Source organism: Myotis brandtii, unplaced genomic scaffold (assembly GCF_000412655.1).
Source record: "Myotis brandtii unplaced genomic scaffold, ASM41265v1 scaffold125, whole genome shotgun sequence".
NCBI lineage: Eukaryota > Metazoa > Chordata > Mammalia > Chiroptera > Vespertilionidae > Myotis > Myotis brandtii.
Window position 1 is genome coordinate 11,341,963 of NW_005354385.1, and position 26,103 is coordinate 11,368,065.

The 26,103-nt window shown below is 45.5% G+C and overlaps 1 protein-coding gene across 6 annotated transcripts in view; it reads left to right on the forward strand.

Annotated features, from left to right (window-relative positions):
- The window catches only part of PKP4 (plakophilin 4), a 159,775-nt gene extending 139,169 nt beyond the window's left edge, over positions 1-20,606 (forward strand). For 2 of the 6 annotated variants that reach the window (XM_014534081.1, XM_014534086.1), the window contains exons 12-21: positions 640-757; positions 2,194-2,385; positions 2,582-2,755; positions 5,612-5,762; positions 9,023-9,218; positions 13,592-13,676; positions 13,800-13,917; positions 16,133-16,261; positions 17,786-17,859; positions 19,605-20,606. In XM_014534081.1, coding sequence (XP_014389567.1) covers positions 640-757; positions 2,194-2,385; positions 2,582-2,755; positions 5,612-5,762; positions 9,023-9,218; positions 13,592-13,676; positions 13,800-13,917; positions 16,133-16,261; positions 17,786-17,859; positions 19,605-19,853 — 1,486 coding nt within the window. In that variant the 3' untranslated portion in view covers positions 19,854-20,606. The remainder of the gene's footprint in view (positions 1-639; positions 758-2,193; positions 2,386-2,581; positions 2,756-5,611; positions 5,763-9,022; positions 9,219-13,591; positions 13,677-13,799; positions 13,918-16,132; positions 16,262-17,785; positions 17,860-19,604) is intronic. The other 4 variants (XM_014534082.1, XM_014534085.1, XM_014534083.1 and 1 more) reach the window with 4 other exon arrangements.
- The last annotated feature ends 5,497 nt before the right edge of the window (positions 20,607-26,103 follow it).

Here is a 26,103-nt window from a genome sequence, read left to right on the forward strand (position 1 = left end):
ATAAGGACACATTTGTAATACCTTAACTAATAAAGAATTAAAAAAAAAAACTACAGCATAAGCAAATGTGCATATTGAACTGGAATGTTTATACAAAAAATGCCGTTTCCTGTGTTCGTCGAGAAGTGTTCATGGCCACCTGCTACATGCAAAACATAATAGTCACAGGGACTGGAAGGACCTTCAGGCCTAACAAGGCGGGTAATGCGAGTCTAAAATAACGAGCATGGCTGACAAACAATGGGAATTTTATGTGGCAGGCACTTGTCTAATTGCTTTATATGCAGCAAATCATCGCTTCCTCGCAACAACCCTATGGAATAGTTACTGTCATTCTCCCCTTTTACCTTTGAGGAAACTGAGGAGAATAAACCCCAAAATCATCATCTTAGGAGGTTAGAAAGTGGCATGCCACATGCGCAAGAGAGATAGAAAGCTCAGATGCTCCTGCTCCCATCTTTTTGTGTGGATCATGGGGAGCTAGCTATTGTGAGCTCTCAGAATGTTAAAGTATAAGCCCCAGAATGTCTACTCAGACCAAATCCTCATGTCCACCGTCTTCTCTCGGTCACTGAAGTAAGGCTCTGAGGCTACCAGTGAGTCGTTGATCTCAGCAGCTCCATGTGTCTCTCCGTTTAGGAACCTCAGCTCCGCAGGGGAGGAAGCCCGGAAGCAGATGCGATCCTGTGAGGGGCTGGTGGACTCGCTGCTGTATGTGATCCACACGTGTGTGAACACATCCGATTACGACAGCAAGGTCAGTGCCTGCCTGGCCATGTGGGGGCACGATGACAGATGACAGCAGCTGCCTGACACCGCTAGTTGAATGCCATTGGTTCTTTCTGGGATTCCTGAGCCTCTCCTCCTCACTAGGGTACTCTCCAGATTAAGGGGAGTGGGGGGGAATCTCTAAAAATTACAGTTTCACAAGGGACATGACGACTTCAGAAAGTAGCCCCAGAACAGGGAAAACTGAGTGACGCCATGCGGTAAAGGACCTAGCAGTTGCAGGGTCCTGACTTTCTCTGTGGCTTCCTGGGCCCTTTGTCGATTTTCCCTGCTGTTGTTCCCTCCAGTTCTGTATTCCTCCTGCCAGAACCAGATCCACCTGTATTTGAGTATCTACTGGATAAAAGTTCCTACTCCAGGCACTGTAACCCCTCAGTGCACCCACAGCCCGGCTCCAGCGCCAACTTTAGGTGCCTCTCTTTACGTCCCAGTCTGGGCCCTTCCCCTCCCTCTAATGTCAGGCTGGTCTGTTCCCAGCATGTGCTCCTTGTCCCCCCTCCTGATTTCTCCATCCTGGCCCTAGCACAAGGCATTCAACTCTTCAGGAGCAGGGACTGAGGAAGGTCGGGAGAAACAGGAGGGATTAAAAGTGTCAGGAGTTCAAGGCCGGCTGGGTACTTGGTGTTCACCGTGAGCGGAACTGGGAGAGTCCATAAGAAGTCCTTGGGTTGTAAATATGGGTCTGAGAGAGAGAAGAGGAATGATGAGTGGTGGGCTGGGAGAGAAGATGATGGCCAGATTTTTATTTAAGCCTTGTTGAACCAGGAGATCTGCAAAGGAAAATGAAGAAGAGAGCAAGTGGGAAGGGGAGCTTGCTGAGCAAAAGCTGAACTTGATTTTAGACACTCTCAGTGAAGTGACTGTTGGCCTCCCAGTTAGAGGTGTGATACAGGCTTTAGGAGCAAAAGACCAAGTACAGAAGACAGCTTGTCCACAGAGAACAGAGATTATGGAACTTTGCACAGAGAGTGGGGAGAGTTGGGAGGTGGAAGGAGTAGACTAAGATGGGACTTAGGGGGAGGGCAGTCCCCAGAGAGGGTTGGTCACACCTGTTGTCATGACGAGGACTTGGTGAGGAGTGAGGTTCTGGCGTCTCAGCTGCATTTTGCCACTGCAGCTGCCCCGAAGCAGAAACACTGGGCACTTTCTCTCCCGGGGCCTTGCACATTTTAGTTGGCATGAAATCAGATCCTCAGATGTACTGGATGGCTCTGCATTCTGTCCTTTGGGTATTCCATAGAAGTTCTGGAATCCTAATTCTTCCCTTAGACTGTTTCACGTTCCTGTAAGAAAAGGCAGATCTTTCATATTCTACATTTATTTAATATTATTGGCATTCAGAACAGAAGCATTCTGCACTAATGTGCTGGGATAGTTTTGATTATACGCTGTGTTGGGTTTCAGACCGTGGAGAACTGCGTGTGCACCCTGAGGAACCTGTCCTACCGGCTGGAACTGGAGGTCCCTCAGGCCCGGCTGCTGGGGCTGAACGAATTGGATGACTTACTAGGCAAAGAGTCTCCCAGCAAAGACTCGGAGCCAAGCTGCTGGGGGAAGAAGAAGAAAAAGAAAAAGAGAACGCCACAAGAGGATCAAGTTAGTATTTTACTTGACATGAAACTAAAGTTTCATTCTTCTGGGAATAAGAAATCACCTACTGGGCAGAAAAATAATATTCTAATGATACCGTTGTTCTATGTAGCTGTAGCTGAGCCCATCAGAGAGGGGTGGTTTCCGGTGTTGGAGATTGTGTTCACTTTGCTTCATTTAACGTGTGCTCTCTGTCTTTCAGTGGGATGGAGTTGGTCCTATTCCAGGACTGTCAAAGTCCCCCAAAGGGGTTGAGATGCTGTGGCATCCATCGGTGGTAAAACCATATCTGACTCTTCTAGCAGAAAGTTCCAACCCAGCCACCTTGGAGGGCTCTGCCGGATCTCTCCAGAACCTCTCTGCTGGAAACTGGAAGGTAGGCATCTTCTGCCTGTCCACACTTCCCGTCTGTGCAGTCACGTCAGCAGCGGTGGTGGAAGGGATGTGGTTGTTCAGAGTTTGGAAAGGGAGAGATAGCAGTTGGCTCTGGGGATCCAAAGATGAGTGTGGCATGGCCCCAGCAGACAGATCAAGTCAGTGCAGTGTAGATGTCACAGCTTGTGTGTGCTGCGGGGTCTCAGTGGGGAACATCTATTCCAGCCCAGCAGGTGAGAGGGAAAGGCCAGGAAAGGGGAGACGAAGAGGCAAGCACGATTTCCTGGAGTGGTGGTGCTCCCCAAAGGGACTCTTAGTTCTGCTGGCAGAACTAAGCCAGCAGAGTCTGAAGTTGGGGTGCAAAGGGAGTGACCCAGGTAAAGGGACAAGAGAAGGAAGGCCTGGGGTGAGGAGAGAGTGAGTGGAGACTGCAGGCTGGTTGCTGGAGCATTTGTGGGCAGGGCCGGGAGTGGCCCTTGGTGGAGCCGGGCATCACGAGCAGGTGTGACTGCCAAGCTTCAGGAGCTGGGACCTGACCCACAGACGAGGCACCACCAAAAGGGGTTAAGCAGACCAGTGGCACAGGCCGACGTGGACACTATCGGATAGAGCTGTACAGACGGTGAATTCACAGAAGAGGAAAGTAGAGGCTGGGGTTTACTGGGGAGCAGGTGAGAGATGCTGAGCGCCTGCAGTAGAGCTGGGGTTGGGCAGCGATGCAGCAAAGGAGAGGGGCCACTGCTCCTCTCTCAGGTGCTCATAGAACATGCATATGGTGAGTTTCCACATCCCCTTGTAGGTGTGTGACTTCTTTATGAGAAAGAAGGTGGTTTCCTGCCGTTACCATTTTAAGCATGTCCTCAAAACTTTCAAATGTCATCTAGCAACTTTCCAGACAGTCCTTGACTGAAACATTTCAACCTCTAGGAATGTCCTGACGAGTGTATTTTAGTAGAGTTACTATAATGCTTGTTTTTGGCTACCTCCTCCACCACTACTTCCCAAATGAGAATCTTTTGGCCACTGTATTATCCATGGGAGTAAAAAGCATTGCTAAGCCTGGCATGGTTTATTTCATGCAGCCAGCTGCTGTTATGAATCTATACAGATAATTGGGAGCTAGTGCTAAGCCAGTTTGGTTATTTTGTTACTGTTTTAATTAAAGTGCTAATAGCTTAGCATCTAAGTATTGGCTCTGGAGTCAGAACCCTCAGCTTTGAATCCTAGACCCTCCACTTACTATCTAGGGCCTCAGATAGCCCTGTCCTTAGTTTCTCCATCTGTAAATGGAGATCATACCTACCACAGGAGGTGGTTGTGAGGATTAAAGGAGATTATAAATGTGGAGGACCTACGACAGTGCTCAGCATATAATTATGTATTCGTAACATTTCTGTTGATGACTCAGCATTCAGCTCCAGCTTGTGACTTAAGGATCATTTGATGATAATTTTAAAAAGATATAATAATTAAAAGAGATGTGATTTAAGTTCTGTAGAATTTCATTTCTGGGATCATTTAATAAATGAAGGTTAGATGGCAAACTCATTTATAATATGAACAGCATCTAAAATAGTAAATCAAAATATTGGACCCTTGTTAAGAAAACCAGGTAATCATGGCCACAGAGGTTACCCTGTCAGAAGCTGTTTGGGGAGCAGTGATGACCAGTGCTCTGAAGGGAGGCGCTCAGGGCTGGGCTGAGCCGTGGTCTCCAAGGGAGACAGGCGTTGGCTTGGTTGCAGGCGTCAGAGAGAGGCTGATGGAGCTGCCAGCCCTACGGCAGCCATGCACTGTTTCCCCCTGGAGATTTCATTTGGAAAATAGGAGTATTTGTTTTATATGAAGAATGTTAGTAGGATCTTTGAAATGCATTTTTCCTCTTATTTATATTATTAAGATAATCTATGCTTGTTGTTATTCAAGAGACTGAGTGGTCAATCACATATTTTAATGTTTGAAATAATACAAAGGGCTGGCGGATCTTTGTCCTCAGGTCTTGACCACAGCAGTAAAGTATTAGATGTTTAATGAGCAGCATTTTTCAATCACCCTGAATTTTGAAAGACAATTTGCCTTGGTAAAAATGTCAGTGAAAGCTCAAAACAAGATTCAAGGCCCATTTTCAAATGTTACCTTTTTCTGATTTTTTTGGTGTTTCCCTGATAACTTGGCGTTCATTTCCCATTCCTGTGGTGCACAGACTGACACATCGTTCAGACCTGCAAAAGACTTGGACTGTAGATTTTAAAAAGCAGCAGCAGCTACCTAATCTTGAATGAGAAAGCATTTCACACAGGGATATACTTACTTTTTCACCAACTTGAGTGAGTTATGTTGCTCAATGTTTCTGGAAAACTCATTTTCTCCTGAGGCAGGGATTGTTCCAAGGAATCTCTTTGAAAGGTTTTGAACTCTACATATTGTTACGGACAAGACAGAGAGAAAGCAGGACTTGATGGAGACGGGTTCTCCTTTAATGCGCGCTGATCAGCTATGCCTCTGCCATCCTATTTATAGCCTCTGGGCCTGGCTTGGGTCCAACTGCAGAGAAGATCGAGATTCTTCCTTAATCGTGTGATGTAGCTGAGGCAGCCAGTAATCACTGCCTTCTCTTCTCTGCACAATATCTGGCAGATGGTGGTTTGAGATGTTCAGGCTTTGGGATTTCTTTTTAAATCAGTCATCCTAGCCTATCTTTATCCCCAACTATGATTTTCTCTTTACTGACACCACAGATTTAATCTCCAATTGGAAAGAAAACATTTAATCTATTAGTTCATCATTTTTAGGCAACAATAACATCTGAGAGCTGAACTCTGTTCTGTATTACTAATTGCCTTGTTTTCCTCACTAGTTTGCAGCGTATATCCGGGCGGCCGTCCGCAAAGAAAAAGGGCTCCCCATCCTTGTAGAGCTTCTGAGAATGGATAATGACAGAGTGGTTTCTTCTGTGGCGACTGCCTTGAGGAATATGGCACTAGATGTTCGAAACAAGGAGCTCATAGGTACGTTCTGGTGACCAGGTGAGCTACAGAGAGAGAGGAAGAGGAACTACAGCATTTATAAAACTCTTCTTTTGATTTATACAAATACGACATTTAAAATGATTAGCAACTGAGTCCTGGTCCTGTTTTCTCGGCAGTTTGGGTACCCCTGCTGGCTTTTCTTTGTGACCATTCCTTTTCATCAAGAGGCGGGCTCATTAATTAAACCCTAATCAGAAAAGCTAGCATTTTCCATTATACTTTACAGCACTACTTAATAGAGTTGATGTCTTTGTTTCCTAAGAAAGGTTCGTTTCTTGAGCAACAAGAAATGGTTTAATTCTCCCTTTCTGACTTGAGACTGATAGTACCAGCACTACAGTGTTCCTACTTTAAAGAAACTACATGAAAGGTTTGTAGCTTTTCCCTCTGGGATCTGGGACACTACAGTGTTCCTACTTTAAAGAAAAAGAAACCACATGAAAGGTTTGTAGCTTTTCCCTCTGGGATCTGGGTAAATGCTCACCCTAGGGCCTAGGCGGAGCAGAGTCACTGTCCCAAGGCCATTCCCCCCCAGGGCAGGGTCAGGCGAGGGTAAGGCAAGTGAAGCACACAGGGTACATTTAGGAGGCACTTACCCTCACGTCCACCCAAGCGTAGGGTTGGCACTTGCGTGAACCTGAGAATGAGCAGCTCTTCAAGTTGTGCACCCTGGTCGGCTTAGCTCACTTGCCTCCAGTTCAGTGCCATATCTCAAGCAGAGAGAGGGGTAAAGAAAAGACCAGAGACCCTCCCAGACTTATGTGAAATCCTGGATCTGCTGCTCACTGGTTGTGGAACCAGGAGGGTCTGTAGAGCCTATTTGGACTCAGTGCCTTCATCCAAGTTGAAAACTCCCTCAGCCATTCCCTGAAAGGGAGCTGACGATGCCTGCTACCCTCACCGTGCATCTGCTGTGTAAATGAGATGAGAGGTGAGGCAGCTCCACGCCAGTCCCACAGCTGGTGACAGTTCAGGAGAGAGGCAGGGGAAATTTCACAAGACCTTGAATGGATTTGTGAATATATATTGAAGTAATTAAAACACACCTGCCATTAGAGAGGGAGGGAGACCGAGGTGAAGGTGGGAAGAGAGAGAAAGAACCAGGGCAGGAATGTTTGCCTTAAAGAGTTGCTGTGAGGACTCAGTGGCACACTTGCTATCCTAAATTACCGCCTCGATCACCCTACTCTCAACACTCCATTTCTTTGAGCCAAATCATCCCCACGGAGAGGAAAGGGGCCTCTGTTCGTGCAGTCGAGCATGAGCCTGATTCCAGCAGATGTGTCATAACTTACTTCCCACACTTCCTTAAGAGAAATCCTGTCGGTCCCCAAAGAGATTTTTAAGTTATTTTGTTACATCTGTATTTGAATTTCTTTTCAAAAGCACAAGTGGTTTGGGAGTTCTTAATGCTGAAAAATAAAGGGTTGACAACATAAACGCTATGGCCTGTCATTCACCACAGGGAGGAGGCGCAGGAGAGCAAAAGGTGCAGGGCCAGCAGCACTGGCCCGAGTCCTCCGGGAAAAGGAGCTGTCCCTATACTCAGAGCCCCGCCTCTCCCACTGCATCCTGTGCTGTCTGTGAATGTCCCACGTCCCTTTTAAACTTCCACGAGCATTTTCTCTCTCCGCTGATGAGCACTGTTTTACCCACCCGGCACTCCTGAGCTGGCTCATGAGCCACTTTTTCTTGTTTCCCCATAAAGATTCCTTCCTTCCTTTGAGGTCTGAGTCCTTCCCAGACTCTAAGTTGCCCAGCACTTCTGTTCTTAAGAACCGTCCCCTTCTCTGACCCCTCCACTGTCTCCTCGCATCTGTCACCAGCACTAGCAGTGGACTTTCTCTTCAGAGACGTTTTCACAAGTAAAGTTTTGTCACCTGCATACTCACCTGAGTCCGACCAGCCCAGCTGTCTGGAGCTGCAGGCTCTAAGGCAGGGGCGGGGAACCTTTTTCCTGTCAGGGGCCATCTGGATATTTATAACCTCATTTGCGGGCCACACAAAATTATCAACTTAAAAATTAGCCTTCTATATTTGGTCAAACATTTAATTAACTCACCCCAGAAATGATTTTGCGGGCCAAACGTTCCCCACCCCTGCTCGCTTTATCCCAACAGTCAGGAATACAATTTGTTTAATGTGGTATCTTAGCAGAATGACAAATTACACGTCATGGACCTTTTGGTCGTTCATGAGTATTCCAAGTCACTAGTGCTAGCTTACCATCTGTTCTTAAAAACCACATTTATCTTCGGGCTTACGGTGTCATCGCAGCTTTTCCACTCTGCGCACCAGGCTGCACCGTGACTCGCCCTAAAGCATGCAGTGTGTGCTCAGGGCCTGTCCACTGCTCACCAGCGTATACAGATAGGTCCTTCACTAGAGCCCTTAATATCCACTCAATTATTAGCTGAGGGAAAAAACTAAGGAAATATTTACTTGGGCTTTAGTTAATTTCTTTTGTTTGTAGTGCAATTATTCCAGTTTGTCACTTGGTAATTGAAATTGGAAAAGCAAGAGATAATCTCTTTTTGGAGAGGAGTACGAGAAATTGAGTTTCTTAAAGAAATACTTCAGTAGCTAGCGAACTCCCCAGCCTGTCTTATCAAGACTTTATTATTGTTGAATTGCTCCAGGGAGATAATAGACCCATAATTATCTTGTGTCTTCTTTAAAAGAAACAAACATGTTGACATCACTTCTGATGTCAACAGCTGATATTACTCTCAACTTGATAAAAATGTGGAACTGTACGTGGTTCAAGAGGTGAGATCCAGGAGAATGTAATGCAGACCCTTGTTTGGTGGTCCTACTTTGTCCAGCTAAACCTTATTCAAAGGTCAGCTTTTAGAGGTTTAAGAGGAAGCTGAGGTATTTTTGACGCATGAGAATTGAGTCAAGAATAAAATTTACTATCATAATTCTTTTATTTCTCACTGTTAATGAAAATGGTTGAACTAAAACAACATGATTGGTGTATCCAGTTTTATCCACCAACTTACATTTTCTTTCAGCGATTTGCAGTAATGTCTTATTAAATCATTCATTCTTCATGTGCCATTGCAATACATGTTAACTTCCCCTTGTGTCTGTCCTTCACCCTTCACCGCGGTTCCCCTGTTCTCTCCTCTCTCGGTGTTTTGTTTTTATGAGGCTACCCAGCCTCCATCTTTAAAGAACAATAACAAAAACCTCGCACCTTCTGAAAGGAGAATGAAATCTTTTGCATTTGGCAGGTAAATACGCCATGCGAGACCTGGTCAACCGGCTCCCCGGAGGCTCGGGCCCCAGCGTGCTGTCTGATGAGACCATGGCGGCCATCTGCTGTGCTCTGCATGAGGTCACCAGCAAAAACATGGAGAACGCCAAAGCCCTGGCCGACTCCGGGGGCATCGAAAAGCTGGTGAACATAACCAAGGGCAGAGGAGACAGGCAAGTCTGCTGCAGGGAGACGAGGTCACAAGCCTCACTTCTGGGATCGTCCTGTGATAAGGGCCTTTGTCCAGGATATGCTTCCTATTGGAAAGGATATATTTATTTCTGCATATTTTTAAATCCTCGACTGAGGACGTTTTTTCCATTGATTTTGAGAGAGAGTGGAAGGGAGAGCAGGAGAGAGAGAGAGAGAGAGAGAGAGAGAGAGAGAGAGAGAGAGAGAAAGAAAGAGATACCAATTGGTTGCCTCCCACATGCATCCCAACCAGGGCCAGGGATTGAAACTACAACCCAGGTATGTGCCCTTGACGGGAATCAAATCAAGAGTCGTTGGTGCACTGGCCAATACTTACTCACTGAGCCACACCAGCCAGGGCGATTTCTGCATTTTTTACAGCGGGTTTGCAGTCATGTGGTCCTTTTCCTGGTCTTTATTATAACACCTTTGCACTTGGTTGTGCCAACCCTGGAAGAATCAGAAATGCCTGATGAGGAAGATCTGGGGGCGCTGTTTCCCTTGCTCCTTCGGCTCTGCTTCAGGCCTGTTCTTCAAGAGCATCTTCTTGAATCCTCTGTTGAGGGTTGACTCCTGCAGGTGCCCCGAGTGTATTAAACTCACCACTCTGCACAGGGCCTGCTGTGTGGCCTCAGGCTGTGCCTGGGGCCTGTCTCCTATGTTTCCCTTTGCTTCTGGGTGACACCTAATTGACAAAGCAACAAAAGCAGGGATTAGAGAATCAGTGGCAAAAATAGAAGGTTTTTGTCATGGAGCTATAGCAGGACTATGAATTGGGCTTAGTATCAAATCAGAGTCTCCTTCAAGGAAGTGGGAAGTGGGGCTGCTTTTGCAGCACAATAGCACAGCAGCCACCTGATCGAAGTAAAATAGCCCTGGTCTCTGCTTTCCCTGCCTCCACCTGCTCTCTTCTCACAGCACTGACTCCCCATGTGTTATTTATGGTTTTCTCTGGCTTCTGCTCCCCCTGCAGCAGGGACTTGGTCTTTTTGTTCACTGCTGTATCCTCTGCATCTGCAAAGCCTAGCCTATACCAGGTGCTCAGTAAATGCTTATTAACTGACTGAGTGACAGTGTTAGAACTCATTCTGCCTTGTCTGGTCTTTTAGTTTATACTTTTAAAGGATTTTCTAAGATGTAAGAATTATGTTACAGAGTATATTCTCATCCCTCAGAAACTACACCTATCAACATTAACCATATTTCCTTTCAGTTCTTTTTTATGAGTCTTTTTATTCCATAAGTAATAAAAGCACACACTCATTTTTATTTTAAAGGAAATGAAACGTTATAGATAAAGCTAAGATCCATTCGTTAACTCCCGATCCAGGTCCCTCCCCTTTTATTGAGGTACGGTAATCACTGTTTGTGCTCTTAAAATGTTAGCCCAGCCAGTGTGGCTCAGTGGTTGAGCATCAATCTAAGAACTAGGAGGTCACAGATCGACTCTTGGTCAGGGCAGATGCCCTGGTTGCAGGCTCAATCCCCAGGGGCGGAAGGGTGGGGTGCAGGAGGCAGCCAATCAATGATTCTCTCTCATCATTGATGTTTCTGTCTCTCTCTCCCCCTCTCCCTTCCTCTCTGAAATTTAAAAAAAAAAATGTTAGACAGCCTTCATTTGTGAAAGACATACAAAGAAGCTGGGGAATTCCTGAACCAGTGCCAAAACCTGGTATCTTTAAAAAAAATTATTACCCAATCTAATCTTTTTTCCCCAAAGTAAGAGATTCAGAAAGTCCTAGATCAAATCAAGTTGTCTTCCAAACATATCATTACCTTCCCTTATTCATTCACCAAGTGTTCATTGCCTACCTGCGTGTGCTGCAGTGGTGAGTGGATCACACAGCAGCCTCTGCCCTCGGGTAGCTTACGTCCCAGGGGTGAGTTAGAGCTAGACGAGGTATCAGTTGAATGAGAAACATACTTGGATGGTGCTGCGTGGTCTGTGAGCGCTAAAATCAGGGAAGGTGAGAGGGGATCACAATTATAGACAAGGTGGTCAGGGCGGGCTTCAGGGGGACAGTGCCTGAGGGAAGAGGGGTGGGGCAGAGGGCGTAAGTGGAAGGGCCCTGAGATGGAGCAGCGGGAAGCCAGTGGGACTGGAACAGAGCCAGTCAAGGGAAAGAGGAGAAGGGAGAGTACCAGAAGTAAAGGACCCTATGGGGAAGCTAAGGACTGTGACTTTTATGCTGAGTAAAGCCGGAAGCTGTTGGAGAGTGTTCAGCAGAGGAAGGATATGACCTGACATCCCTAGAAGGGATCATAATGACAGACCCTCCCCTCAAGTGGAGACTCGTGGGGCAGCACTTGGGGTGGTGAAATAGTGGTCGGTTCTTCATGGGTGGAGGTGGCGTCAGTGGTATTTACTGAAGGATTGCATGAGGGGCACGAGAGGAGGTGAATGTCAAAGGATGACTCCAAGGTCTTTGGCTAAAGATAGGATGGGATTGCCACTTAGCACCATGGGGAAGCTGTGGGAGGAGCAGGTTTTAGGGAAGGAAGGGAGTTTGTTTTGGACTCCACCTGAATGTCTGGTCAGCAGGAGGATATTCTTGAGTTCATCTTACAGGTCCAGGCGACAAATGTAAATTTGGGAGTCATCAGTACATAAATAGCATGTTTAGAGAAGTGGCTGAAATCAATAAAGAAAGAAATGTAGATCGAGAAGAAAAAGAGGCTTAAGTGCTGATGTCCCTCCTAGTTAGAGGTGAAGGAGATGAGGAGCCAGCAAAAGGGCTCATTCAGAAGAAAACCAGGGCCATGTGGTGCCCCAGAAGCCAAGTGAAGAGCTGCTTCAGAGGTGAGCACGTGTCACGTGCTCCTGTTCCATCAGGTAGGACGAGGGTAGAGACTTGCCTGATTGAGAGAAGATGGGAGGAGAGAAATTAGAGATGAGAATACATAACTCTTTCTAGAAGTTGTGCTGCAAAGGGAAGCAGAGAAACTTCCTTGCTTTTCTTGAGAGTCAAGTTTCTGCTCATAGAATTTATCTCTAAAAATACCTATCCTGGCTGGTTTTGTCAAAGTGTGTACCTGGCAGGCTCCTGCTTTGTCGAGTATTGCAGGTATGGGCCAGGCATAGGTCGGCCTCCTGCCTGTGTCCTGCTGCTAACATTTAAGGAGAGGGAGGTGAATAACAGCAGGGATGTCAGGATCCACTGAGAGTGGGATTGTCGGGGTAGGGGTGGGGTGAAGACCCTGTGAGGCCATCGCAGTGTCTGAAATTTCATCTGTTCATTTCTTTGAAGTATCTCCTTGCTCTGTGGTCCATTTTGAAAACATAAAATATAGAAAGGCTTTGAGTGGGTTGGTTTGACCTGGTTCTGCCCTTGACTTGTCAGGAACACGGAGCAGAGGGTAGTCTTGGTGGGAGGAGGGGAGGAGGAAGACAGGTGAAGGCCCTGAGTTTGCCTATACTCGCCTTTGCTGGGGACCTCAGCCTCCATAGCAGCAACGTATCCTGTTGTTGGGGGTGGAGACAGCTTGCAGCCTGCTCTCCTCTCTTCTTCCCCCACTTCGTGAGAGTGTAATTGGGAAGATAAGGAGTGAAAGAGGCCATCAGATTTTAGATCCGTGATATACATTCAAAGTCAGTTTTTAAGGTTAAAATGAATTCTGAAGAATTCATCCTCACGCCTCAGCACTGCTCCACCCCTGGTGTGGGGATCTGGAGACCTTCACTGAGGCAGGAAGCTGCACTTGCCTTTTTACTTATTGGTAAGGCCAGCGATTTACCGACACAGCCCCCAGTGAAATGCGGCGCCTCGGGAGCGGTGCTCACACTGCGCCTGGGGTCAGCAGAATGTCTCCAGAGAGGGGACGTGATAACGGACCGTATTTTCTGAGTCAAACTTTGGAGCACATATGTACATGTAAACATTTGTGGTGTAAATGATAAGGCAGTGAAGGTGTTTTATCAAGGCCTAATAATGCAGGGGAGAGACATTAAATTAACTTAGGAGGGTCCTCAGACACTCAGGGTGTGTGGTCATGGTCACATTAATCCTAAAGCCCCAGCGAGGTCAGCCCCTTAGTAGATGTGGGGGAGGTTGGGGGTCCCCCATGGAGAGGCTGAGAGACGCCCTCAACTTAGAAGCCACAGGCTCCACCAACCCTAGTTTATCACCGCACAGCTGACTACCTGGGAGCTTTGCTTTGGTCCTTGCCACCCCTGAACCTAACTGACCCCCAAGTGTACCTGACTCTGGTGGTGGCTTCTAGCAGCATCTTCTGTGCCCTCTGTCTGGTCCTTGGGGAGATGGCCTCCTGGCTACTGGTTTACAGCCTGAGTCTCTTCAGGTGCAGCCTGAGGCTGTGCCATCCACACTCATTAACATCCACACTCTCTCCCCAGATCATCTCTGAAAGTGGTGAAGGCAGCGGCCCAGGTCTTGAATACATTATGGCAATATCGGGACCTCCGGAGCATTTATAAAAAGGTAACTTACAGGAATAGCTCTGGCATAATTAGCATTCATCAGAGCGCACATTCGTAATCATTTATTGTAATGAAATGTCATTATTCATTTTGAGAGGTTTCTTTTTCCGCTTTGACTCCACAGGATGGGTGGAATCAGAACCATTTTATTACACCTGTGTCGACGTTAGAGCGAGACCGATTCAAATCGCACCCTTCCTTGTCTACCACCAACCAACAGATGTCACCCATCATTCAGTCAGGTTAGTCGGTAAACTCCCTCCTTGGTGAGAGAGCATTATTTCTCAACCAGAGAAGACTGCGCATAGCTGGTTAAGCCAGTCGTATTCACACACGCACGCTGCTCTTCCAGCCTTCTTTGGGAATTACATGAGACTGTAAGCAACACACCCACTTTCCAGATCCTTTCATTTTAAAAGTTTACTCCAACTGCAATGCATAAAAGCATCCCAGGGTCCCAGTCCTTTCCCTCCCCCAAGATCCTGCTTCACTGGGTTCATGGAGGGGTCCAGCAATCTGCATTTGACAAGCTGACCTGGGGGTGCAGGTACAGGAAAGTGGAGGAGCACAGTTTGAGAACCCCAAGTTTGTGCCTGAAAATGGTTGCCCTGCCTACCTGCTGGCCATCAGTTTGGAATCTCTTCCAAAGTGATCTTGAGTTTTCTGGGTGAAAACTCTGACAAACAGGGTTCTTTAGACAAGATCTTGACACCACAGCTGGGAGAACCACAGTTGCCCCTCCACCCCCTGCTGTGTTCAGTCCCCCGGTATCAGCACTAACGGGAACAGGCCCTCCAGGTGCGTTTACAGGAAGTCCCTTTGATTTGCTACATACTCATTGGTTGTGTTTGGGTAGAAAGAGTGATTTGAGACTCGGACTAATGTTTTACATGTAAAGACAGAATATTTCTACCAAGCTAAGTCAGTCTTATAAATTTAATTCTTACCTATATGAAACAGGGAAAATAGTATCTTATTTGACTGTAAATCTCTGACTCAGACATATCAATATGATTAGTTGTATTCTGCCACTACAGGCAGTATTCTCATCTGGACATATGTGTCCAAAAAGACTAATATATGACCAGTGGTTCTTGTCACATAAATGGACGTCTCTACATACTAGGAATTGTTTTAAATTATCTGCTTACTGTGTGTGGTGTATATTTATATCTTAGTTTTTAAAATATGAGTTGTCTTCAGAGGGACCCATGCTTGGTTTTTGACACCCATGCTGAGCTCCCAGGTGTGGCCTGAGGCTGTCTTTATAAAAATGCTGAGAATTACTTCGGGGCTTAGAAAAGGGGGTGCAAGGGGCAGAGATTGAACTGCTTAACAGAAGGCGTATGTACAGGCAAAAGAGTAATTTCAGATAGAAGACTAGTTACTAAACAATGCACTTGTTCTGAGGATCTCTGAAACACTGGACAGTGTTGGCGAGCCCCCATCCAGGTTCCTAGGTACCTTTCTGGGTTCTGTTCAGCGAAGGACTCATCACCCATCCCTCAGCTAGTGTGGTATCTGCTTGTGGCACACCTGATGCCTCGCTAATGTCATTGTGGAGGCAGGTGGGTGTGCTGTCTGTTCTAGCACCTTCTAGAAAGTGAGCATGGGGAGCAGCACATGGACACTGCCCATGAGTGCTCACCTTTGCGTAACACGGAGCAACTCCGCAGTGAAGTGACTTTTAAAGGAAAACTGTGAATGTATGTTTTCTCTGAAAGCATCAACGCAGAACTGCTGTGCGGGGCCCAGCGCCGCTGCTTTCAGGTCCAGCAGGTGAATGGGTGACTCGTCTATAATTAACTCAGTGCAAGCAAGATGATTTCTTACTGAGAAAAGGAAAAAGATAAGCAGTGCTGTCCTTTTGTGCAGAAATGTCCAAAAGGAGACCCATGGATAGATACACTATTAAACGTTTGGCCCACCGTGAGCCTCTTGATAGCTGGGCTTGCTAAGTTTACAGTTTCCCTGACAGCCAATCACCATAAAAAGAATGATAAATATGATAAATTTTATGGTCTGGCACTCTTACTCAAACACATTTAGAGATGCAGATATTTTTGAAATAATTAGAAATCAAAATATTTACTTAAGAGCTGTACATAAAGGATAATAGATGGGTGTTTTGCATGCAGCTGAGCTGGGCTTCTACATTGCAAATGTAACTCTTGCATGGCTGGCTGGTCAGTTGTTCTCACCCAGTTTCAAAGGCCCGATGGAGTCATCGCGGCCGCTTCCAGGCGTTGACAGCACTGCGCAGTGGCCGGCCCGCAGGTCGCCTCCCGGTGGCTCAGGGCTGACTGCTGTGCACTCACAGCACTGCTAAGAGCTCATATTTAGCACCAGCTGCACGGCACTTCTAATTACTGACCTTTGTTTTTCCAGAGCCACTGACAGTCTGATTTCTTTCTCCTCCTCTTTCTCTCTCCCTCCTCCTTTTGCTTCTCCCTTCAGTCGGCAGCACCTCCTCCTCACCAGCACTGTTAGGAATCAGAGACCCTCGCTCTGAATACGATAGGACCCAGCCACCTATGCAGTATTACAATAGCCAAGGGGATGCCACACATAAAGGCCTGTACCCTGGTAAGATGCCAGTGGGGTGTGTGATAGAGTACCTCGAGAAGCTGTGTGTTCCCAGGCCCTCGGCCAGCGGCCTGGGCAGCCACCCATGCCTGCCCTGAGTCGGTCCCCCAGCAGCGAACCGTGTTCCAGTCTCTCCATTTCCTGCTTTGGGGGCTGTTGCCTTTTCTGGTTGTTTTCAGTTAAGTAAGCTGAGGTAGTCTGGTGACCACAGATAAAAAGCGCACTGCACCCAGATAAGACGTGAGTTCTGGCTCGCCCACCATGCAGTCCCTTTGTTCAGCCCCCTCCCTGCTCGCCAGCAGGTCAGAACCCTGAGCTCCGGGCCGCTGTACTGGGCCACCTGTCCTAGACCGGCCTGAGAATGGAGAGCAGTCTCATTTTCATTTTCATGGAAAAGAGTTTGAATGAATAGCAGTTTATAATGTGATTCTCCTCCAAGTGATTATTTTTTTAAGAATAACAAAAATAAAAATTATTAGTATTACTATTGTATGTCCTATTCCGAAAGCTGTGCTTACACTTGACTGAAAGGATGCCAGCCCACAGGGTTACCAGGATTTCATATCATCCCTGTGCTTGGCTATCTTGCATATTGTAACTACTTTAGAGGTTTCAAAAAAGGCAGTGTGAGCTACCAAAAAAAAAGTACTCTTTTCTCAAAAGACCAATTTATTAAAAAGAAATAAATAAAAGCTGATGGCAACCTAACTGCTGGGGGAACAGTCTCTGTTGTGCTGTTGTCATTAAAATTGTGATTTCACAGGACTGTTTGCTAATCGACTATTGTTACTATGGCAATTAATAGCTCAGAAAATTGCAGATGCTACATTTCCAGCATCCAGCTCTTTGCAAAGGAAATGCACATATAAACTGAAGTGCGCCGCTACTTCAGATTTGCAGCAGCCAGCTTTACTATCATATGGCCTCCGTAGCATGCGCACCCTTCCGTATCTTCTTTGCTTGCTTCAATAAACTAATTTGCCTCAAGTATGTTTCATTTTTCTCATTTAAAAAAAAAACACAAAACAAAACAAAAAACTTTGCTAGCCTTAGCAATAATAGAAAAGTAACCTGTGACATCATTGGCATCAGAGTCTACTGTGGACTCTTAAAGCAACTATCTGATTGCCAGGTTTTTTTTATTTTAAAATGTGCTTAAATGTGGCAAACCCAAGAATATGCCTCCCTGTAGTCAGACCGTTTAGAACATGCCTGTGCCTGCTCTTTCCAGGTGCTGGGGTTCTGAATCAAAGCTGTTCTGAAGGCATGGAGCTTGTGCTAATGTTTCCCTTCCCCCAGCAGACCCATTGCTTTTTGGTGAAGCACACACAGCTTTCATGAGTCCCTAGCAGCCCTGGGCTAGGAGCAGCCAGGCCAGACCCAGGAGCCCACTGTCCCAGCGTGTGCTGGCCCCGGGGAGGCAGCCTTGTCAAGGACACACCAGCCCAACTGCAGGGAGCCCACGCAGCCTAATGACCAGAGTGATGAGCACTAGTTTTAATTTCATAAAATATTTTCTTACAGGCTCCAGCAAACCTTCACCAATTTACATCAGTTCCTATTCCTCACCAGCAAGAGAACAAAATAGACGGCTACAGGTGAATTTGCAATATCAATCTTACAGAAGGCCGGTTAGCAGGCATCAGCACAGTAAGGGGGCCGCGCCGTTGACTTACCAGAGCTGGGCCAGCACGGCAGGGCCCGGGGAGCTCTCTCTGGGGATCTCCACTCCTCAGAAGCTCGTCGTAGTTTAAGCAAATCCCGTGCACAGTAGCCTCATGTCTTGAGTATCCGAATCGGTGCTGCTGAGACCACCAGGCCCTGATGGGAACCTACTGTGAAGCCTTTGACTCATATTCTTTGCCCAACAATTTCCTTTCCCACATTTATTTTCCCTGTTGATCTCTAAAAGCTCTCCCATCCTCTGGGTGGGGAAAGGTTGGTAAGCACACTTCACTCTCTCATCTCATTGTTCTCTTGTGCACCTCATTCTCCATCTCCATGACTCCCTCCCCACGAGGCTTCCAGGGTTTGAAAACACTCGGGTTCGTGGCCAAGGCTCTGTTAGTCTCCGAGGTGAAGGTGGACTCCGCCCTGCTGCAGGGAGCCCCACTCTCCATCACACTGGGGTGCCTGGTTGTCACGTTCAATCTCTGCTTTCAGGGGGAGCCTGAAACTCATTGGGGTTCTTCCTGATGCTGTCCACCTGGGTCATCTGGTCTCTCCTCCTACCTTCCAGTAGCACCTGGGCAGCTGGGGTTCCCCAAGCAGGCCTGCACCCTGTCTTTCAGACGAGGGTTCTCTAAGACCTCCCTCCATTTCATCATCTTTTCTCTGGGACTAGAGGAAAAGGAACTTCCCAAGTTACTCAGAAGTTATGCTACAGTTTTTAAGTCAAGAGAAGTAGCCTCAGAATCAGAACTCTAACTTAAATTAGAAAGAGAATTTAGCTCTGAATTCCATATAATGTTGGACTGCATTTAGTTGCAGAATATGAGTTGATAATCCGTGTGGTAAATTTGTTACATCTTATTAAAGGGGGGGATTTGGGCATGGTCCAGAGGAAAGACATAAGAAAGACATGACAGTTTTTCTCCAAACATCTTTGAAAAAAGTAGGGTGAGATCAGAGATAAGACAACACAGAAGGAAATGGGAGAAGCCCTGTGTGGATGCACATGTGTTCACCTTGCTTCTTCCTAGTCCGCTTTATTAGCCCTGGCCTAGGGACGTCTTCCCTTTAGCGTCGGATTTGTTCACGTATCTCTTGTAATTTTACTGCTCTCCTGTCTGGAGATTGCTTATTCTTTTAACAGTATAGCAGAGTTTTTTAAGTGTAACTACACATTTCTCTAAATTTGAGGGATGGACTAAATTTTCATCTCTAAAGTGCATGTTTTAAATTAAAAGAAGGTTCTATAATTGTACAACTATCTGAAGCCAAAAAATCCACCCTCCAACTAAATTCATTGCGTGTTAATGGTTCCCCTGTGTCAGAGCAATCATCAGGCCATCCTTTGGCTGGGCATGTCCAGGTAATAGGCCCTCCACAGCGGAGCACAAGCTGGGCCTCTGAGGTGGGAGGTAGCCTGGGACTATTTTGGGCTCTTCAGCTTGTAGGGCCTTGGTACGGAGCAAACTGCACGCCCAACTGTCAACGTAGTTCACATCCTTCAAGTCCATTAGTAAACATACAGTGTGTACCAGAGACAACTTTGAACCTTAAGCTCACAAATACTGAATATTGTTTTCAAAATACGAAGCAGGAAGCGCACATTAATTTTCCTTAAACATGTATTTCCAAATATTCCTTTGATTTATTTGCTTTTTCATTTTGTCAACAGCATCAACAGCTGTATTATAGTCAAGATGACTCCCACAGAAAGAACTTTGATGCATACAGATTGTATTTGCAGTCTCCTCATAGCTATGAAGATCCTTATTTTGATGATCGAGTTCACTTTCCAGCTTCTACTGATTATTCAACACAGTATGGACTGAAATCGACCACAAATTATGTAGACTTTTATTCCACTAAACGACCTTCTTATAGAGCAGAACAGTACCCCGGGTCCCCGGACTCGTGGGTGTAGCATCAAGATGCTCAGAGAGGAACTCTTTCTTTCTAGCCTTGTTTGGATTGAAACGAAAAGTCCGTTGTGCTGATGTGCTGATGAAATGTGAAAGTGACATGGAAGGAACGAGTGAAGAGCATTTATTTTCTTTTTTGAGGAATTATCAGGGAAGTGAGGAAACCTTTGAGAGAGAGAGAACTTTCTAAGCTCTATTTAGGTGTTAGATCTAATTACTTGTAGATTCTGTAGTCTGGTGAAGGTGTGGGCGATGTGATGAGAGATTTGAGAAATGGGTGAAATGAGATGGGGATGTGTAGGTCAAATCAAATTAAAGATGATTTTTTTAATGTGAATAAAGTTATGTTCTGATAGTTTGTACAGAAAAAAAATAAAATGGATGCCCTTCATGTTTTATTGCTATTACTAAACGTCGAGATTGTATGCTATTATGTCTTGTAAATTTCTTTTGTTGGTGTAAATATGGAAATGCCACATTGGTTAAGTGCCATCATTTGTAATGCAGTGTGTCATTTGAAAAGAGATTTGAAGAAACATGACAGCTTAAAAAACAAATGGGAAACCCAAGAAATTGTTAGCAATTAAAGACAAGCTACAGCGTTTGTTTTCAAAATGAATCGTGTACTTTAGAAGCACAAAGTCCAGTCTGGTATAGCAGCGCCACGGCCATTCCCTGCCTCTTTCCTCGGACACTTCACTGCCATTTTCTATGCACATGAAAGAAAATAAATGTGGAGATTTCATCCTTGGAAATTTGTTCCCTGTTCTTTTTTTTTTTTTTTAATTTTCTGTGTGTAATACAGAAAAGCAGATTTATACATGCAAATCTAATTACATGTTGGAAACAGCTTAGATATAGCCAAGTATTTTGGACTTTTCCTAGTTTTGTGCAGTTAACAGACTTTGTGGGATAGACGCTACATCCGAGAAGGAAGCTGTGAGCTTTCCTCCTCGTTATCTACCTTAGTGTTTTTATTTCTTGGGATCTAATGTGCCTTCCTGTTTTATCATGCAGGTTTTTTTTTTCAGGCTGCCGTGTGTATTAACACAACTTTTCACTTAAATCTGATAGCCTGACCGTAACTAAATTGTTAGACTTTTTTGCATCATTTTAAAGAATCAACTACATAAGAACGGTGGTTGGGCACTTACTGGTTGGCACCAGTGTAGTAAACCTAAAATAATTATTTTGCTGAGTAATTCCTTGAGACACAGTCATTCCTGGGTTAGAGACAGGCTGGGGAAAGCCCACATACATGATAGCAGGAGTCTCAAAAATACCGAGCAGCATTACTTACAAACTTTCTCCCCCTGTGGAGACCAGCCCCAGGCGGCCCAAAGTCTGAGGCCTTTTCAAATCTTGCAGTTTTCACCCTGGATCTTCCTTGGAAAACAATCCATATGGCAAGTCAAATCCAGAGGTGTTGACTTATTTCAGTACATCCTACAGCGAGATACAAATCCTATATTAAAATGTGTGTGCTTATAAGTGTGAGGATATGGGACAAGACCCAAAAGGAAAGTGCTTTCTGCTGAATGGACTACAGCCCAAGATCAGGAACCAAAGTGAAATGGAAATCAAGTACAGCCAAGTCTGTTAGTGGGGGCCTTTCTGACATGCAGGTTTCTGAAATAACACCAGAGCCAGTTCCCACTGTCAGACCGCCCAGCGCCCCTGGCCTCACAGCGCCCCTGGGACAGCTCAGAAAGCAGCCTCTAGAGGGCAGAGGCTGCCATATTTCCCCAAGGAACCAGCGTCGGGACTTGAGATGCCGGGTACCCATTTGAGCTTTGCATCACTGACTTCCCTAAACCTGATCCTTTGTGGATGGGTCCCAGGCCCTGACTCCAGGACTCGGGAAGACGAGGGAAGCTGCAGCTGGCCTGAGCGGATTGACAATAACGGACTTCCTTTTAGTGACCTCCTGAGTCTGGGGTAGCTTAGTGGACCTAGGTCCTCCGCTCTCACAGGCAGCATTTCAAAAACATCCAAATTTGAGTTGCAAAGAACTCACTTGGCCCTCCAGCCAGACCTAATGGGGCAGGAAAGAGGTCTGCAGGTAACGAATGAGCAAATCAAATGCCCTCGACGGCTCCTCCCTTGTGACCAGAGAAAAGAAACTGCAGAAGGAGCCTGAAAGATAAAAAACTGTCCCATTGATTAAAAAACTGAGGCCATTCTTCCCTCTAAGCCTGCTGAAATGAAGCTTTTTGCTACTCACCAAGGAGCCTGCAGAATTCAGCCCGCAGGAAGAGGTCTGTGGTTCTACTCATCAGGAGTTAACACTTCCACTCCCTCCTGGAGGTCAGGGCTGAAGTGAGCCCATGCTGGAGAGCTAGACCAGGGTGTCTTCACCCTACCGCGCGTTCGAGTCACCTGGGCAGTATTCACAGTGAGGAGGGGCCCACCCTGCCCAGTCAGAGCCACAGGCGGGAAGTCCAGGCTCAGGATTCTTGAGAAGCCCCCTGGGTGACTGCAATGCTGTCGAGGTAGAACCACGTGGCCTCACACCATTCCCTCACTGCCTTCCTGCTCTATGACCTGGAAACTCAGTGGTTGGGGTTTGGGTGTGGAGTTTGCCTGGAAGGAAGTGATAGAGATTTGGAGTGTTACAATTGGGAGTTTAGTCTTGGGATGTCAAAGGTGACTTTTTTAAATATGTTTTTATTGAATTTAGAGAGAGAGAGGAATCAAGAGGGATATATAGAGAGAAACATCGATAAGAGAGAAACATTGATTAGCTGCCTCCTGTACCCCTTTCCCCCTACTGGGGATTGAGCCCACAACCCAGGCATGTGCCCTGACCGGGAATGGAACCAGTGACCTGGTTCATGAATCGATGCTCAACCACTGAGCCACACTGGCTGGGCAGAGGTGATATTTTCTTGCTTGTCAGGGTATATATCTTTTGCCTGTTCATACCTTTTTAAAGTTGTGTCCTTTGAAGTCCTTGGGTGTTTCATGAGAGTCAGAAGTGATGACCTCACAGAGCCATAACTTCCAGTCTTCAATCCCCAGTCAATGTTTGGTTGTCCACATGGTTGCTGATTCCTGCAGTGAAACACCAGTAGTTTATCAAGCACTCACTCTGTGCTACAAGTATCACATACATTATCACTTAATCCTCATGTATAACGTCTGTACTAATATCCCATTTGTTAGATTCTGAAGCAAACTTGGAGAGTAACTTGCTAAAGATGACCCAGTGAATATATGGCCAAGGCAGGGTTAGTTAGCACTACAGTCTAAACTACAATACCAGTGTTTGTAAAATTCATTCATTTGAGTTTCAACTGAAATATTTCCTGAAAGTTTTTCATCATTGTCTTAAATTTGCCAAATGAACCTCTATCACTACTATAAGAGGAAAATCTTTACTATTTGTCATAAATATATGGTAACTATAAAAATGAACATTTATGTCCATGCAACACCAAAATTCATCTTTTCTACCACCTCTGGTGTTACATGAAACTCATTTTGGGCAAGAGGTCCAGATCATTTTGATATGTGTGATGATTAGGTTGGGCTGAGAGCTCCCCTTAAAAGAACATTGTAAGCCATGTCTACATTCAAACAAAATCTGCCGTGAGACAGCCCTCTCCTTTGGGGGCCTCAGCAGTACCTTTGGAAGAACACATCTAAATCCCCTAGTTCCACGCTCAACCAGATGATAGGGGAAATGTGTAACTAGGCTATTGCTTTTCACTTACTAGATTTTTTTTTTGTTTATAACTGTATTATTTATAGCCAAAAACTGGAAACAACCCAGATTTCTAACAGAAGAACAGATAAATTATGATATATTCATGTAATGTAATAATAGCAATAAAAAAGAATCAGTCATAAATACAGCATAGATGAAAACATTATCAAATAACATGGATCAAAAACATGTTGCTTGAAAGAAAACAGACCCAAAGGAGTATATACTGGATGATTCAAGAACAGGCAAAACTCATGATGGTGATAGAAGTCAGAACCACTGTTGTCTGTGCGGTGGGCATTGATTAGAGAACTTTTGGAGATGATGGTATATCTTGACTGGGGTGACCCTTACACAGATATATACATTTATCAAAATGTGCACCTAAGACTGGTGCATTTCAGCATGCCAGGTACAATTTACTCCAATAAAAAAATATTTTAACACTTCAAAAGTCGCTAAAAAATTTTTTTGATGGTTTCATTGTCTGAGACCTAATTTTATGACCTAGAATCAAAGCTATGATTACTAGTCTCCCCTGGGTTGAAAACAAATCCAATTTATAAATTTCAAACCTTACAAAACACTCACTTAGAGTGGTTTCTCACACAGATTTTAGCACAAAATTCTTCATAGTTATATACACGTCTATTTAAAAGCTGACAGCTTACCAAAGTTAAATTTAAACAGAATCTTAGAAAATATATATTTGAAAAGCACATGGGAGTGTCCCCAAGCTATGATTGTACAGATTTACATGTGTGTTGACAGGAAAGTAAGTTGAGAAGTAAAAACGGGCTCATGTTTAAACATGTTGCCAAGTGAGAGAAGTGTGTCCCTCCTTTTACCTAATGACTCAAAGAGATGTGTTAACACACACCTCTGCACCCTGCGCAAGGGAGCGTGGAGGAAGGGCCCTTCCAGCCAGTGAGGTTAGCAGAACAACAGTCAATGAAGTCAGGAAGCTAATGGGACTTCTTAATCCTACAAATGCAGGGCAGACTGAATTCAAGGAGGATCTCTGCTGTAGGTCAAGGAAATCCTTGCAGGAGAGGAAGTGAATAGTCTGACTCTTAATGAGTGTCCAACTGGGAAGGGAGTTGGACGAGAGAGCAAAGGTTGCAAACCGTGTTGGCATATCGCAGGGCAGTTTCTCCATGACAGACAGCTGCCCTTTGCTGACCTGGGCCAGAGGCTGGCCTGGGCCTCAGAGATGTTGTGCAGCCTGGGCTGCCACCCATAGAGAGTAACGCTTCTCAGCCAGTGCTTGTCAGTCCTGCCTCCCAGAAGATCTTGGCTTTTGTCTCCAGGGGCACTCACCCTCGGGATAGCAGTTTGCTGTTACTCGAGTGATGCTTGACTCTCTATCTTTATGAATCCACTTATTTAGAACAATCCTGCAGACACAAAAAAGGAAATTATTAGCAGGCAAATTATCACTTGGATTTTATCTGTTTTGGTGCCACTCCCTGTTTTTATGTCAGCAGCTTCACTGGAAGCAGCTGGCATGTCCCCTAAGTGGCTGTTTGTGCCTATCGCTGTTACCTAATTCTAACTTGAAATCACTAAAAAGCATTTTGTGCTGTTATAATCGTTTGCATGGGCCATAACTAGCACTTTCATTATTAAAGCCCCATTCAATGGTTGGGGGAATTTTGATAAAGACTTCCTGATGTGATGAGCTATTTCACCCTCCACTCACATCCCATGATCACAGAGCTGAGTAATCCATTGTCTTATAACATAAAATTAGATACAACTTGTGCTGGGTCAAAGGTATAATTCTGAGATCAAGTGGGAACATATCCAATTATTCCTTCAGAAATCCCTATACTTTTTTTCTTTTTTTGTTTTTGTTAATCTTCACCCAAGAATATTTTTCCATTGATTTTTAGGGAGAGTGGGAGAGAGAGGGACAGACAGAGAGAAACATCAATGAGAGAGAGAAACGTCAGTGTGAGAGAGAGAGACATCTATTGGTGGCCTCCTGCACATGCCCCAACCAGGGCCTGGGCCAGGGAGGAGCTTGCAACCAAGGTACGTGCCCTTGACTGGAATCGAACCCAGGACCCTTTGGTCCAAGGGCAATGCTCTATCCACCAAGCCAAACCAGTGAGGGCCTTTTAACTTTTCATTTATTCCCCAAAGACAACACCCCGGAAATTTGCCTTTATTTGCTGGTGATGAAATGTAACATACTTGGCACCAATGCCTTGATGAGCTGCCATCCACTGAGTGCTAATCTAATAAAATGACTCATGTCAGAGAGAATGATACCCCTCTAGGGTCTCTCTTCAGTGTTCTTCAGAGTCAGGGGCCTTTCCAACCCAATCTAGGGAGCTGTCTTTCCTTTCCAGGTGTGAGAATGCGTGCAGGGAGGTGTGCCTGGCTTCCTGGGGACTGGAGGAAAGGGTTCAATGCTGATGGGCTCCAGGTCAGAAATTACCATCATGGGGGGGAGGGGGGAGGAATCTGGCATTTATAGAAATGGTTGTACTATGAAGAATGCATTCCAGCCTCCACAAAACTAGCTCATAAAGACA